This window comes from Podarcis gaigeae (assembly GCF_964106915.1).
Source record: "Podarcis gaigeae genome assembly, chromosome: 7".
Classification (NCBI taxonomy): domain Eukaryota; kingdom Metazoa; phylum Chordata; class Lepidosauria; order Squamata; family Lacertidae; genus Podarcis; species Podarcis gaigeae.
The window spans coordinates 25457723-25474296 of NC_139683.1; the positions used below are offsets into that span (position 1 = coordinate 25457723).

The window sequence follows — 16574 nt, forward strand, 5'->3', positions numbered from 1 at the left end:
GTCATTCTCCCCTGAAGCTCTCTGGCCTCCCCCCGCGCAATCCGAGCGGTTCAAAACATTTCTGCTGCTTGAGGTGAAGGGCAATGTGGATGCAGCACACCTCGCATTTCCGTGCACTGACACCCAGGGGCTTCGCTTCAAGCCTGGAAAAGGGACTTCTCCTGAGGCAGCAGCAGGATTGTCTTTGGTTACCTGGCATACGTAGGCAGCAAGGTCCTGCATCACCTGTCTGCTGCTCCCCAGCACTTGCCACTTCACTTTGCCCTAGAGTAGTATAAGGGGAATAATTTGGATCCGTTCATTGTAAAAGAGATTCGGAGGATCTAACACGAACAAACCATATGTGACTCCCCTCTATTTTAACTCGCCTTGTGTAACAAAAACGTTTTCACCAGATTGGGTTGTGATTGCTGTGTCCGCTGATGTTATGAATGTTGTTATGGCCTTTGATGAGTGCAATCAACATTTTGATGAGGAAGAAGATACATAATAAGGCTGTTTCTGTGCTTGTTGGAGCCGCTTGTGCCCACACATCTATTATTAGCACTGAGGATGGGGATGAACATGAAACACCTTGCCTATTAAGTCTTCAGTGCAATACTTTTCCTGATGGGAATTCGCCTCCACAAAGGCTTGACTGCTGTAGCACCTAGATGTCTTTGGGTAGGTCTCGCTTAGAATGTGTTTGGAAGTGTTTTTTAACACTTGGGTTTTAGGCTGCAAGTAAAATTTCCTTCACACCAGCATTACTGCACTAGCCATGGGCATAGCCAGGATTTTTGTTTTTTAGGGGCCCCTCCCTGCCCCCCTCTTGGCTAAGCCCCTGGCACTAGTACTGCAAAATATTTCGCTCCATCCACCTGGGAAGTGCAGCCGGGAGAATCTGCACTGGTAGGTAGGCCACAGAAAGCCCTGAAACACTGAGGGGTTGAGCTATCCACAGTCCACTGAATCCCCAACATTGGGTCCATTGCTACACTAACTCCAAGCTGGCGAAACAATTTGCCTGTCCTCTTGCGCTGAATGGTGTAAGATGCAGGGCTGCAGATGCGGCAGTGACCCACTCATCCACTCCATTAAACCTGGCCAGGGTTTGAATTGCCATCCCAGTTTGCAGCATTTGTTTGTTTGTTTATTTTCCGCAGGCTCAACTGGTGGACCTGAGTAATATCGGACTGCTGGACACTAAGGGCTTCCACACTTCGTCTTAAAAGTAAAGATAACAATAGCTTACCAGGTAAAGTAGGAGAGGTTGAGTGTACAGAGAACTTACTCTCTACTTTCACTGTATGTGTGTGTGAAATCTTCTCTAAGACCTGTGCAGAATTTGGTGTGAGTTAAGACCTCATTCTCTCTCTCCCTTTGCAACCAAGACAAGCATCTACAGTATTTCACATACATATATCCACATATTGTTATTTCTGAAGTGGATTCCATTCAAAATGACTGCTGTTCCACACTTATTTGCTGGTTTACTTACGGTATCTGAATTATAGCCTTTTCATGAAGGGATAGATTGTGCTATATCCCATAATACTACCCTTTCTAAAGTAGTGATACTGGGATTATTAATAGTTGGGATATATCTGGATTCAGACCTAATTCAGACCTTTCTGAATTTAAGAAGTCTAATAAATTTGAATATATTGATCTTAATATTTAGGGTGTTATGTCGTGGAATTGGTACAATGATAGTCCCTTTCCCAAAAAAAAAGTCTGAGTTCAACCTGGTTCAGGGTATATGACAATAATTTGATTACCAAATCACTTGTCTTGGTGGTCCTCTTGCATTTTACATAAAGGAGGAGCCACTGTCACATCTATGTACAAGAGAAGGCTTTATATAAATACAAAAAAAATCTTTAGGGGGCAAAACCCTACAGGGACCCCCCCCCCAAAGGCACCCCAGTCCAATAAGAATTGAAAATGCTCAATGGCCACAAAATGCTGAATATCTGGGGAAAGAATGGAAAATGGAGCGATAATGGAGTAGCGTATTGTGGAGGACAGCATGGCTTACTGGAATACTGAACAGGAACCCTCCATACTTTAATATTTTGTTGCAGGTCCCACTTATAAACATTTAATATTCAAATTATTCAGTTCAGTGCATGTTGTGGCAACAGCAGACACATGACACTGTGGTCTACAACCACAGTGACAAGCCACACACACACTGTGCCTCCAGTCTCAAACCACAGGCAACCCTCACACCACCAGATCCACAACACACACACCCATTTATCACCACTCTCAAAGCAAAATTCTTAACAGAATATTAATAATAATTATAATAAATAAAACATCTTTTTGATGATTGTGATCAGTACTTGATTCTGACACTCTAGGAAAATGCAACCTACCTTTCTCTACTAATTCATCTACCTAGCCTCAATATTATTGAGCCTAAGCAGGGCTTCTTGTATTCCCTTGTTCCCACTGATTTTGTCCTGGCCTTTCATTGCCTTTATGTTGCTCAGTTGAGTTTTCATGCCTCCACCCCCCCAAAAAAATCTGCCTTTGAACCTTTTCCCTAAAATGAGACATCAAAGTTTGCTTTATACTATATCCCCTTGTGCTCGTTGTGACTCTGGTAATTTCATTTTCATTTTCCCTGTTTATTTTCTTTTCATTTTCATTTCCTCAAGCAGGATCTAAAGGAATGAGTTAAACGTTCTTTTTTCGGGGGGGGGGGAATATGCATCTTGATGTTGGTGGTTCAAGTTTACCTTGTTTTTATGACTGTAATATATTCTTTTTATGGTATTTAACACTGCTCTTTCCACTGGGTTGTTTCACTGCTCATACAGCTACACTTTTTATTTCTGGGAAACTAAGTGCTTGAACTTCAAATCCAAACTGCATATCAAATGCAAGACAAATCTAACGAGCGATCAATTTTTGTTCTGCTTAATCCTCCAGCAGAAAGTGGTGGCTGGGCTGCCTAAACCAGATGTTCTCATAGTTACTTCTATTTTCAAGCTTCAGGCTGTGAGTATCACTCTTATGTAGCCAAAATGACACCACCTACATACAAGAAGTGGGGTATCAGCAGGCTCAGAGGAACCCAGAGTACAGTTCAATGAGAAAGAACTATGTATGCTCATTAGTTATGGAATGCTCACTGTACATTGGGGAGAAATATGGAAACCTGTTTGGGGGAAATGGAATGGAGTGGAGAGTCCTGAACAGAAGCAGTCCATGTAGCAACATTAATTATTATTAATAATTGTTAACATTATTAAAAAGCATTAAAAGCAAGAGTAGAACTACAATATAACATATAAAAATAATCAACATTACATTGTACAAATGATGTCACTTCTATTATGTTCTAGTGGCCTGCTGCAACAGCTAAGTCTTTCTGAACATACGGTAGTGTGGAAGACAATTTGATCTCTTCAGGGAAGGAGTTCCATAGCCTTGCAATGTCCCCCTGAGCCATATTGCCTGAGGCAACACAAGCGATGCATCCGCTGCAGATCACAAAACTCAGGCTGGCTAGTTCTAGGCTGGGTTCTCCTTGAGTCCTAAGTCATGTATGACTTTGCAAGCTGTTTGCAGTTCCCACTTGTAACAGTTTACAGTTAATTACATATTCACATAACTTCAGTTTGTATAAGAACTTCTTTCTCATAAAGCCCAGAAATTCAAAAACCTTATATTAGATGCCTCACAGTTTGCTTTTCTCTGATCTTATACTCTCTTCCGTTTCACTTCTCTTCCAACTTCCTTTGATGGTTTCCTTTTGAAAGCTCTCGACCGGCAAGATAAAACGCTCTTTCAACCTTATATAAACACTTCCACCAGCACACTACTTAGCTGACTGTGCCTTAAATTTTACAAAGCTCATAAGAGCATGGTGCCATGAATATGGTTATTTTTATGTCGGTGATTTAGAGATCAGCCTTCTTGAGACTGGGATATAGTTGTTTCACACACTTCTTCTCCTATTATGGTTCCTTCCACTACCACCACCACCACACCTTTTTAACTATGTTTATCAAAGTAGTTTATTGGATACAACAGAAGATATGCAAAACATAAATTCAGTTTTAAAAGTCAAGCCAAAAAAATTACATCATAGCATATCAATTACACAGCTTTTGGCAACAGCATACTCTTTACCATGCTTTTTAACATCTATATGAAGCCGCTGGGAGAGATCATAAGGGGGTTTGGGCTGGGTGTTCATCAGTATGCAGATGATACCCAACTCTACCTCTCTTTCAAATCAGAACCAGTGAAGGTGGTGAAGGTCCTGTGTGAGTGCCTGGAGGCAGTTGAAGGATGGATGGTGGCTAACGGATTGAGGTTGAATCCTGACAAGACAGAAGTACTGTTTTGGGGGGACAGAGGGCGAGTGGGTTTGGGGGACTCCTTGGCCCTGAATGGGGCAACTGTTCCCCTGAAGGAGCAGGTGTGCAGCCTGGGAGTCAGTTTGGACTCACAGCTGTCCATAGAGGCGCAAGTCAATTCTGTGTCCAGGGCAGCTGTCTACCAGCTCCATCTGGTACACAGGCTGAGACCCTACCTGCCCGCGGACTGTCTCGCCAGAGTGGTGCATGTTCTAGTTATCTCCAGCTTGGACTACTGCAACACGCTCTATGTGGGGCTACCTTTGAAGGTGACCCAGAAACTACAACTAATTCAGATTGTGGCAGCTAGACTGGTGACTGGGAGTGGCCGCCAAGACCACATAACACCTGTCTTGAAAGACCTACATTGGCTCCCAGTATGTTTCCGAGCACAATTCAAAGTGTTGGTGCTGACCTTTAAAGCCCTAAAAGGACTCAGCCCAGTATACCTGAAGGAGCGTCTCCACCCCCGTCGTTCAACCCAGACACTGAGGTGCAGCACCAAGGGCCTTCTGGCGGTTCCCTCACTGCGAGAAGCAAAGTCACAGGGAACCAGGCAGAGGGCCTTCACGGTAGTGGCGTCCGCCCTGTGGAACGCCCTCCCATCAGATGTCAAAGAAATAAACAACTATCCGACGTTTATAAGACATCTGAAGGCAGCCCTGTTTAAGGAAGTTTTTAATGATGATGTTTTAATGTATTTTTAATCTTTTGTTGGAAGCCGCCCAGAGTGGCTGGGAATGGGCGGGGTATAAATAATAAATTATTATAAATTATTATTTCCACTGATCCAGAAAATAGAAAAATAGAACAATATAAAAGAGGATCAAATAAAATCAGAATAGAAATATTCAGCAGTTATTTGATTTATGATTTAAACTTTGTGTGCACCCCCACAAAAAAATGTATTTTTCAAACTTCAACCTGGATATTTATCACAGGATGAAATATCTGCAGAAACTCCAATTTCATTGTTTTATGTGTCACCACCCACATTGAGGTGGTGGTGGTTGCATTTTGCATAATCAGTGGCTGCATTCATTTAAAAGCAATTGTTTCATTGTAATTTTATAGAAGTTTCCCCATCAGTACTGATGTACTATATTACAATACTAATTTAGTGGCAACATTGTGCACTTCTAACCAATATTGCAGAAGAGTCCAGTGAACAATAAACTTCTGTAGAAATGAACAAAATGTGCCTCAATTCAAGATACTGATAAAGAGGAAGATTCACTATTTGAGACAAGTGTTTGAACTTATCAAACTCCATGGCACTGAAAGCACAAAGATGATGTAACATTTTGCGTAATTTTGCTGAAAATCCTTGAATCATTTTTTCATAATACATTTCAAAAAATAACACTATTTTATAAATAGCCATCCGTTTTTCCCATTTAAACCACGTAAGTAAAGTAAAATATCCCTAACACTCCAGTTTCATTAAGCTTTGTTAGGTAAAACAAATTCTAAAGCACTTAATAGTGTATTAATAACTTGCAGGCAAAGTTTTGTGGCACTTTGGAGACGTAACAATTTGTACAAGCAAATAAAGACTAATGAGGTTATTTACAGTCAAGCGGTGTATAATTTTTATGAAATAAAGAAAAACAATAAAGCAAATTACTTATGCTTTCATGGACAAACCCACTTTGCCAGGTGAGTGAAGTGAAATCTAAGTTGGGAAGTGCATAAAGGATAAAATTGTATTGTGGGAGCTGAATGGCAGTGAGATGCAAATGTCATTAGTAAACTGGCATAAAGCCATACAGTAAAAGGTGGTTGAATCCCAAATTTCATCTCCATCCTTTCTGTTACTTAACAGAATATGATCTGAGCTGGCCCAATATATTTTGCCGCTTGGAGCAAAGGTGTTCCACCTCCCATCTGCCATCGTGGCAATTTGGTCTTATTTTAGCACTGCTGACAAGAGAGAGTCCTCCACAGGATTTGAGAGTAGCAGGCTAGCTTAAGAGGGTGCAGGGCAGGCCATGTGGTATATGTAGATCTCCCTTCTAACTTTACTCACTGGCTTCTTTGCTTCCTGCTATCGGCTCACTGCCTGCTCCAATGCTGCAATGCAGCACCATTGTGCAACACATGAATGGAGGAGCACATGACCTGGCCTGGTTGCCTCTGCCTGCCTGCCTGCCTGCCTGCCTGCCTGCTTGCATAGGCAACTTTCCTAACAGTGTGAGGTTAGAGCATGTCATTTTAGGGGGTGGATCTTAATTTTTGAAAATTTCTTTAGTGAGGGGTATTAAAATATGTTTTGGGGGTAAGGAATTCAAATCTGCTTTTGTTTTTTGTGAATGGACAACATTTCGCTTGGTAAGTCAACATTTGATGAAGAAGCACATAAACTATTCTTGGAGAAACAAAGAATTTTAACTTTACCTTTTGAAAGTGTCAGGCCACATAAAATATGTATAATGTATAAATGAAAAAATAATATTAATATATAATACAACTGCAAGTACAGTGGTACCTCAGGTTAAGAACTCAATTCGTTCTGGAGATCCATTCTTAATAGGGCCGCCGCCGCCGCACAATTTCTGTTCTTAACCCAAGGTACTATTTCTAGGTTAGTGGAGTCTGTAACCTGAAGTGTCTGTAACCCGAGGTACCACTGTACTTGGCAATCATTTTTAATTATCTCTATGCAATTTTACATACATATTATTTACCAAGCAAAACTACCATTATATTAATGTAACCAAAATATATTTTAAATGCCCAAGTCATGTTGCAAACTTTTTAGCACCTCATTTTTTGCAATCTGAAAGTTGAAAAATTCAACTCACCTTACTGTGAGGTGGTTTGGGAAATGTGACCAGGCTAAACAGAAAGCCCAGCCTGTAACAGTAAAGCATCACTGCCAGTTCAGGAAAATGGCAATACCTGTAAGGAGGAACCCATAGAGAAATGGCCATGGACAGTCATGTCATGCAGCATCCACCGCATGAGGAAGCCCTCTCAATATGCCTCCAAGAGAACAGCAAGACCCAGGTATGAGAGCTCTTGTTCTAGATAACATGAAGTATTTTGGTTTTGTAGCTTTCATCAATGGAGGCCACCACAAACTAAGAACATGCTAGGTAAGCAGTTTATCTTCCGATATATCTGTGAGTTGTTCAACCAAACACTTTTGCAAAATGAAGCTGGTTCAGCACCTCATCATAGTCTAGCATCCTGTATGATCTTAGATTATTCCCTCAGGCGCAGTTCTTCAAGTTATTAATGTTATTCTTAAGAACACACTCACTTTTCAAAATCCACTTTCCTGTACCATTACCCCGCCCACATTTTCTCAGTGAGCACAGTCATTTGTTGTTTTTTCCAGAGAAATTAACTACATCACCATTTCAGCCGTCACACTCTCATTGATTGCCTTAGAATCTGGCTTGGAATTTCTGCCATATTCTCTATTTCAATTATTTTCACCTCCTGTATTTGGGGCAGCCTTTTTAGGTTCAAGGTCTACATCAGAAACTGAAGCTATGTCTGATGCTTTAAGGGAGTCTTAAAAGTTTTGACTTACTGGCAGCAAGATCTTTGGTCAGATCTCAGCGGGGCTCTTCTAAAGTTAATCATTTGCATCCTGTAACAAATAACCAAGGTGGTTGTATATGTGTGGTGAACTACAAATCATAGGTCAGAGTGTGACCAGTACTGGCTTAACTCAGATTGTGTTGGATTTGAAAAAGTAAGTAAGGCTGTGATCAATCATCCAGCAGGTCTTATCAGCATATATACAGCTACATTGAGACTTCCTCACTCATTTCTGTTCATAGAGAACTGCTGCTGCATTTCATACAGACTGCTTCCCTTCAAGGGAGAGAACAGCGAGCCCTTGTGTATGCAAGGGACTTGGGACTGTGGCCAAGGTCCAATGTACTTACATCTACTCTTTGTGCCAGAAATTGTGTTTGCAAGCACAACTGACTTGCTCATTTGCTGGAACAAGGAACTATCTCAGAAATGAGCTCAAGAAGTCACACGAATTATCCCAATCAACAATTTATGTCACATTTCCAAACTCAGCCTATATCAATAACATTGTCAGTAGAACTTCCTCGCCCATACATGTTACTGCTCCTAATGTATTTCAATGCTCTAAATCTGTGAGAAGGCTTCAGCTAATGTATCTCCTGCCCTGGTCCTCAACCCTGACCAATGGCCATGCTGGTTGAGGCTGATAGGACTTGAATTCCAACCACATCTGCAAAGCCACAGGTCGCCCATCACTGATAACGATATAAAGGGCCTTTGGACAGAAGGGGAAATTATTGGTGAAAAGAGTGTGGTGGGTTACTGGTTCTGTATGCCTTCTGTTTCCTTAGAAATATTTTCATAACATCCTAGAAAAATGAGCATAGTCTCTCAGGAAGAATATGTTCAGCAGGCACACATATGGTATTTGGTTAGAAGAAGAAAAGACAAACAGGTCTGAATTTAGAACAATCCAATTAGCATAAGCTTCTCAAACGTCCACACTTCCAACTGCTGGCATTTGTCTAAAGGTGCACCAAAAAACAAAAATTCTTACAGGGAAAGTACTTTGATATGAATAAGATGCAAACCACATGTGAGTGTAAATCTAAAAACAAATGTATGTAAACATATGTGTGTAGTATGACACTGTACACAGGATGCACTCTTGTTTCCTATGCAATTGGTTTTTCCAATTGCAGTGTAGCTAAAATTCTCTTTATGGTAGGTTATACATTCTATGCACACTGCCTCGTTGCTTGTATGATTTCCCCCCTTCATGAAAAACAGACAGATTGGGAAAATCCTGTTTCCTTGGTTCATACAGCTCACCAGATAGCCTTGTGCCAATCCCAATCTTTTAGCCTAATTTATGTCTCGGGATTGGCATAGCGATAACTCCCATACACCACCCTCAGATCTGGATCCAAACAGGATAGACTAAGATTAAAAGGGAAACTGTGCCCTGTCAGATGTTATGGACTCCAGCTACCATGAACCTCAGCCAGTATGGTCAGTAATCAGGGGCAATGGGAGTTGGGAGTTTGAATGTGAGGTTCATAATTTGTCCCAGTAAACAAGGGAGTTATGTACAGAGGTAAACTGTCTAAATGGATTTCAGTTAGCAACAGAAGACCAGTGAATGCAATTTAGTATGTGAAAGATGTAAGCATAGTCCACAAATAATGTCAAAGGAAAATCAAAATAACATTTTACATGAATTAATTTTGGGATAAGAGAAAATATAAGAAGCTGTGTATACAAGAGGCAAAAATTGGAACACAGTGATTGCAGAAGAAAATGTGAAGCAATCAGGTAAAGTAGCTTTTATGTAAGATTGCAGCATTCATGATTAAAATTAAATGCACCCCAGCCACCAACCCACCTAAACTCCAACAACCTTCTAGTTAAGGTTTATACACTGCACGCTGCATAGCAGATAGAAATAAAGGTTAAGGAAGACAGGTTGATCCCCATGTGAAATTTTGTGTAAATCAGCCCAATATAAGACCCAAGAAAAAAAATAATTCTTTGGAAAATGAGAATATTTAAAAATAGAGGGGTGAAATCTTTACAGGGAATAAATTAAATAAGGAGAAGGGGAAAGCAACATAAAAATTAAACTTATTCAAAGCTACCTGTAGGCCAAAGACCAGGGGGGGAAATCACAAGCAGTTCAGAGAAGTTAAAAGGAAAACCTCCCAAGCATTAAAAAAATTAATCCAACCTGTACAAAAGACGATGGAAAGCTCAGCATCGATGCACCTAACCCAATGGAAAACAACTACAAATGGCAAGAATGAGAGATAAAAGCAAAGCTTTCTTTGAAATGTGAATTTGAAAAATAAATTTTGCTTTGTGTTGCTGCAACTGATGAGCTCTAAAGAACTTATCATTGTATGTATCTAACTTTGTATATCATTCACACTATGGACCATTCTAGCATAGCTTGAATAGTAGCCATTTATCCATCCTTCCCTCTCATTTCAAAATCCAGAGGCCCAGTCTGAGAAAAATACCTGTCCTCTCCAGCAACAGGAAACAAGACAATAGTTTGTGAGCTACTGTACATTTCCGAACCAAAGATCTTCCATGCCATTGACGGAATGCACTCCCCCAATATAAGAGTAGACCTACAACATCTGGAGGACCACAGGTTCTAAGGCACACAACACTGTCTAAGGCACACAACACTGAGCAATTTAGCTGGTTCAGAAGCATATCTGTCTTTTTCTTCAGATGCATGCAGCCCAAATTGTGCTTTTGTTAAATTGCGCAGTGGGACATAAGATATAAAGGTAAAGGTAAAGGTACCCCTGCCCGTATGGGCCAGTCTTGCCAGACTCTGGGGTTGTGCGCCCATCTCACTTAAGAGGCCAGGGGCCAGCGCTGTCCGGAGACACTTCCGGGTCACGTGGCCAGCGTGACATCGCTGCTCTGGCGAGCCAGAGCCGCACACGGAAACGCCGTTTACCTTCCCGCTGGTAAGCGGTCCCTATTTATCTACTTGCACCCGGAGGTGCTTTCGAACTGCTAGGTTGGCAGGCGCTGGGACCGAGCAGCGGGAGCGCACCCCGCCGCAGGGATTCGAACCGCCAACCTTTCGATCGGCAAGTCCTAGGCGCTGAGGCTTTAACCCACAGCGCCACCTGCGTCCCCGACATAAGATATACGAAAGCATATTTACCTAAGTTTTAGCACAGAGAACATCTGTTGAGGAAACGTCTTGAATTATGTTTCCAGGGAAGCAGCCAGACATTTAAATCTGAGAATGGAGCCCTTTTAACAGTATGAATTGTCTTGACTGGTTCTGTAAACAAATATGCCAAGTAGCATTGGCATCTTTTAGTCACTAGAAAATGAGCAATTATGTCTTAATTACTCCCCTACCCCTGTATTCTTGCATTCCTCGCATGCTTGTTGAAGGATGACAGTCTCAGCTGAATGAAGATGGATGGTTGAGCATATTATTATAGTATGATGACATGTGCTAAGTATACACTGTTCAGGTGCACCTTTCTGCAACATGTAACAGCAGCTCTTCAAATGCATACACGTACAGACACTTCCATCCTTCTATAAAATTTATGTCATGCGTTCATGGTATAGCCAGCACACTGAATTCCAAAAGCTGTACCACAAACAGAAGTGATGTCCAAACATTTTGCTAGCATGTCACCCCTGAACAAATTCATAGCTAAGTGTACAGATACAATTGTCCATTTTGGCCTACCTTGCACACTCCAGTGCCTCATGTCCTCATCAATTGTAAGGTCATGGTCCTCACATTTCGTACAAGTGGTTGTGGGTTCAAATGCCACATGCCCTGCCCTGTCCCTACATCAATAAATAAATAAATAAATCCATCCAAACCACCTTAAGGGATTTGGTGGAAGGTACTTGACTGGGAGAAGACGAAATTGTGTCCCATTGTGAACATACAAAATATTTTGAATATACATGGGTTTTCCCAAAAGGCCTGTAATTTATACTTCACCTTCCTTAATATAGTAGCCAGCCCCAACCCTATTTGTTGTCTATGCTCTGGTAACCTCTAGGTTAGATTACTGCAACGCATCATACGTGGGGCTGCCTCTGAAGATGGTTCAGAAACTTCGGGTGTTGTAAATTCAGCAGGCAGGTTGTTCAATGAGGCAAGTCACTTTGAGCATATAACGCCAGTCCTTGCCCAACTACACTGGCTGCCAATTAGATTCCAGACCCAGTTCAAAGTGCTGATTTTGACCTATAAAGCCTTAAATGGCTCAGGACCACAATACCTAAGGCATTGCCTTTCCCCATATGAACTGACCCAGACTCTGCAATCATAATCGGAGGCCCTTTTTTGTGTTCCTCCTCCATGAGAGGTCCAGAGGGTGTCAACACAAGAACGGACCTTTTCTGCAGTAGTTCTGCTCTCCCCAGGGAAACTCACCTGCAGCCTCTGTTACACATCTTTAGGTGTCAGGCAAAAACATTCCTCTTCTCTCAGGCCTCTGGCTAATTAAACTATGGCCTTTTAACTTGGGGGGGGCTCTGTTTTTGTTTGCTGCTACATTGTGTATTTTTGTGCTTTTATGTTGTAAACCACCCGTGATCCTCAGGTGAAGGGCGGTATAGAAATTTAATAAATATACAAAATAAATAAAGGTTGGATTCATGCTGGGCCGCTCTAGTTTCAGGGGTGGCCGGAGGGGCTGGGAGAACCAAAAATTAAAAAGACATACAGTGGTACCTTGGTTCTCGAACGGCTTGGCTCCCGAACAAATTGGCTCCCGAATGCTGCAAACCCATAAGTAAGTGTTTCGGTTTGCAAACATTTTTTGGAAGCCAAACGTCTGACGCAGCTTCTGCTTGAGTACAGGAAGCTCATGCAGCCAATCGGAAGCCACGCCTTGGTTTTCAAACTGTTTCGGGAGTTGAATGGACTCCCAGAACAGATTAAATTTGACAACCAAGGTACCATTGTACTTCTTTTCCTCCTGCAGGGCGGAAATGTAATGTAAAACTTGAGTTCACTTAAAGTGGGTCTCCTGGTTACCAATATCAGTATGACTGTGCTGTAATGAAGATCAAAACCATCATATTCATACATACATATATATATATATATATATATATATATATATATATGGATAGTATTGTGCTGAAGATAATCAAATGTTTTTACTTTCCAAATGCATGTTTTAATTAAATACTGCTAATAGAGAAAGCACAGAGGATTTTACGTATGTGGCTCCGGGGGGTGGGGGAGATGGACGATGACAGCGTTGCCAGAGGAAGTGGAGTGGGCTGGCTGACTCACTCGAACAGAAGGGGCTGACAAGTTAATGAATGAACTAAGGAGGTACATCCTCACCTGTCACATGCTGCCTACAATGCAATCTAATCTAATGGGAGTTCTACACATCACTCTCAGAAAATCAGAAAAGAATAATGTTTTATTTGCGGGTAGAGCAGCACACCTTCCAATCTCACAGCTCTGTTGTTGAATATGATAAGATTGTCGTGGCATTTCCTCCCCCCCCCCCCCAAGCATACTGTAGCAAAATGAGAGGCAATGCCTGAGTACACTATTGGGTTTTAGCATATTACCATATGACCTCTATGACCATATAATTGCACATGGTGATTGCAAGCTGTTGTAACTGCTTACATCCTGTTTACGGTACTTATTTCTCAGCATTCTCTCCCTCTCCTCTGCTTACCACACCACATTTGCTTCCTGACGTCACAACAGAGACGCTCCTTTTGTCTTTTGCAGCTACATATCTTCCTATAGTTGGATTTTATGCACCTGCTAAATGTTCTCCATTAGCACTAGAGTGTTTTGTCTGCTTTCCCTCAGTATTATATAGGATCCACATACCTTCCACCATTTATTTCTCAAGCCAAGCTAGTTTTATGGAGGGTAGGAGCACACAGAAAGCTGCAATTCTACAGAGCCACACTGTTTGTGCTTGCAGCTCAGTATTGGCTAAACCAGCAGCATCTAGCCTCTGGCCCTCCAGATACAGTGGTACCTCGGGTTACATACGCTTCAGGTTACAGACGCTTCAGGTGACAGACTCCGCTAACCCAGAAATAGTACCTCGGGTTAAGAACTTTGCTTCAGGATGAGAACAGAAATCGTGCTCAGGCGGTGCGGCGGCAGCAGGAGGCCCCATTAGCTAAAGTGGTGCTTCAGGTTAAGAACAGTTTCAGGTTAAGAACGGACCTCCGGAACGAATTAAGTACTTAACCCGAGGTACCACTGTATTGTTGGTTTGCAGCTCACATTGTTCCCAAGCAAGGTAATCGGTGTGCGTAGTTTCACAGAACAAGTGATATGATTATTCTCTAGTGTTTTCACAATGTTGGAAGTAGGCTTTGTGTTAAGGTAAACGGCATTTCCGTGTGCTGCTCTGGTTCGCCAGAAGCGGCTTGGTCATGCTGGCCACATGACCCAGAAGCTGTATGCCGGCTCCCTCGGCCAATAAAGCGAGATGAGCGCCGCAACCCCAGAGTCGGTCACGACTGGACCTAATGGTCAGGGGTCCCTTTACCTTTATACAAAATTAGCTGTCAGGCATCAGCTGTCAAAGCAACGTATTTGATTTTACATGCACAGCCCAATGCTAACCCAGTAAGGCTGAGCCTTTTTTTAAAGTAAGTACATACTTCCTGGCTTAATTTTCTCACCACCTTGCCCTGTTGCAATTTGTTATGCTTCATTTATGAGTGATCATGTAACTGGAAGGACAGCATCCACTTATCATTGTCCCTGGTTAAATTTCCTAACCCCCGTGATTTTAAAAAGTAGGCTGGCCATATTATATTTTTTATTTTTGCTTGGAGCACAAATGGAAGAGGAAGAGGCCTGCATCACTGAAAACTTGCACCTGGCATCTTGGACATTTGCCTCTCCAATAAAATAACTACCCCATGCTTTATCAAAGACAGTCAAAGCTGCCTCCCTGATGACCAGCACAGCATGCTAGTAATTCATCAGACTTATCTCTCCCAGCATTGGTCACTGGTGGGTTTTGAACAGCCACTGGGTCTCACCTTGATCTCAGCTGTGTTACACCAGTAGCAGAACCACACCCATCACATCAATTCCTTGTTAAAAGTTGTTAAAGTTTAACAGAAAGACAAGCAAAAGCCTAAAAAGCTACCTTATATATCTCAGACACTTTGCCATCTCTAATATGTACTTAGAGTCTGACTTAGTGTACCACAGACTGTGGTACAGGTCTTTCAGATTTTTCTGTTAACTAGAGATGCCAGTGAACAAACTTTTCCTGCATGCATACAACATGCTTTACTACTGCTACTATAGCCTCTACCATGAAAACAGCGGTAGCGAACCACAAGGAAGGGTAAGCATATATTGGGGGGGAGGGGCGGAATAAGATGGAGCCCATGTTCCACTTCTGGGTTAAAAGCTAGACCTCCACATTGTAAGAGAAAAGTTGAAGGTTATTGTTACACTTAGTAGGAGTGTAATCTAAATGCTTAATTTGCTGTTCTGTAAAATTCTCACTCTACACCAATAAAATGCATGCCAGCTTGCGTTTTGCAAGCTGTGTACACATTACAAGTTTAGAATGCAGGTAGGTCATTCCTTTTCTCAGTTTGGAACAATGTTGGTTTTGAGGGAAAGAGTATTTCATAAGAAACAAGATAGGTGTGGATTGCGGCTAACAGTCATGTGTACACTGCTTCCCAAGCCAGCAGGAGGAGTATACTGAAAGCAAAGTGAAGGGGCCTAAATCATACCTGGTGCAGTCAAAGCATAGGGACACCTGTAGTTTCATGTTTGGAGTATTTTTTACAAACCTCTATGGAACACCTTTCCAGATTTAGCTACCACTAGGCCTGTAACATGCACTGATGTCATCTATTAAATAAATTTTAATATTTACACTACAATCCCAACCAATCTAAGGGACACAGGTGGCGCTGTGGTCTAAACCACTGAGCCTAGGACTTGCCAATTGGAAGGTTGGTGGTTTGAATCCCCGCGATGGGGTGGGGTCCCATTGCTCGGTCCCTGCTCCTGCCAACATAGCAGTTTTAAAGCACGTCAAAGTGCAAGTAGATAAATAGGTACCACTCCGGCGGGAAGGTAAAGGGTGTTTCCGTGCACAGCTCTGGTTTCACCAGAAGCGGCTTAGTCATGCTGGCCACATGACCCGGAAGCTGTACGCCGGCTCCCTCGACCAGTAAAGCAAGATGAGCGCCGCAACCCTAGAGTCGTTCGCAACTGGACTTAACTGTCAGGGGTCCTTTACCTTTACCCAACCAATCTGCAAGGATTATAATATGACCCACCTATTTGTGAGCCTGCATTGGGGGGAAAGAAAATGATACAGGGTTAATTTCTAGCCCAATGCGTTTTCTCATCTAAAATAATTTTGAAAGTGATTTTGGACAAAAACAACAACTATACTTAAATAATAATAAAAAGTTTAACAACATGGACCAGCCAAAAAAGTTTTAAACTGTTCTGAAGTTAAAATAACAGCTAAGGAAGTACTTGCTTCTGCTGGCAATATTGTTAATGATATTGAAGAGATCAACAATGGGCTGCATCAATAGGAGTATAGCATCTAGATCAAGGGAAGTAATAGTGCCACTGTATTCTGCTCTGGTCAGACCTCACCTGGAGTACTGTGTCCAGTTCTGGGCACCACAGTTCAAGAAGGACACTGACAAACTGGAACGTGTCCAGAGGAGGGC

At 42.0% G+C, this 16574-nt stretch overlaps 1 protein-coding gene across 5 annotated transcripts; it reads left to right on the forward strand.

Annotated features, from left to right (window-relative positions):
* Positions 1-138: 138 nt before the first annotated feature.
* On the forward strand, positions 139-5926 carry LOC310849536 (uncharacterized protein). 5 transcript variants are annotated; one of them, XM_083749832.1, is made up of 4 exons: positions 189-663; positions 1146-1237; positions 2923-2991; positions 3339-5926. In XM_083749832.1, the coding sequence occupies exon 4, from the start codon at positions 4130-4132 to the stop codon at positions 5063-5065; it is 936 nt and encodes a 311-aa protein (XP_083605958.1). In that variant the 5' UTR covers positions 189-663; positions 1146-1237; positions 2923-2991; positions 3339-4129; the 3' UTR covers positions 5066-5926. The 5 variants fall into 5 exon arrangements, with proteins under 5 accessions (XP_083605960.1, XP_083605961.1, XP_083605958.1 ...); XM_083749833.1 differs by having other exon boundaries at positions 2926-2991; XM_083749834.1 differs by having other exon boundaries at positions 139-213; positions 2923-5926.
* The last annotated feature ends 10648 nt before the right edge of the window (positions 5927-16574 follow it).

Coding starts and splice junctions, on each gene's coding strand:
- LOC310849536 (XM_083749834.1), top strand. CDS start 4,130: ATGCTTTTTAACATCTATATGAAGCCGCTGGGAGAGATCATAAGGGGG.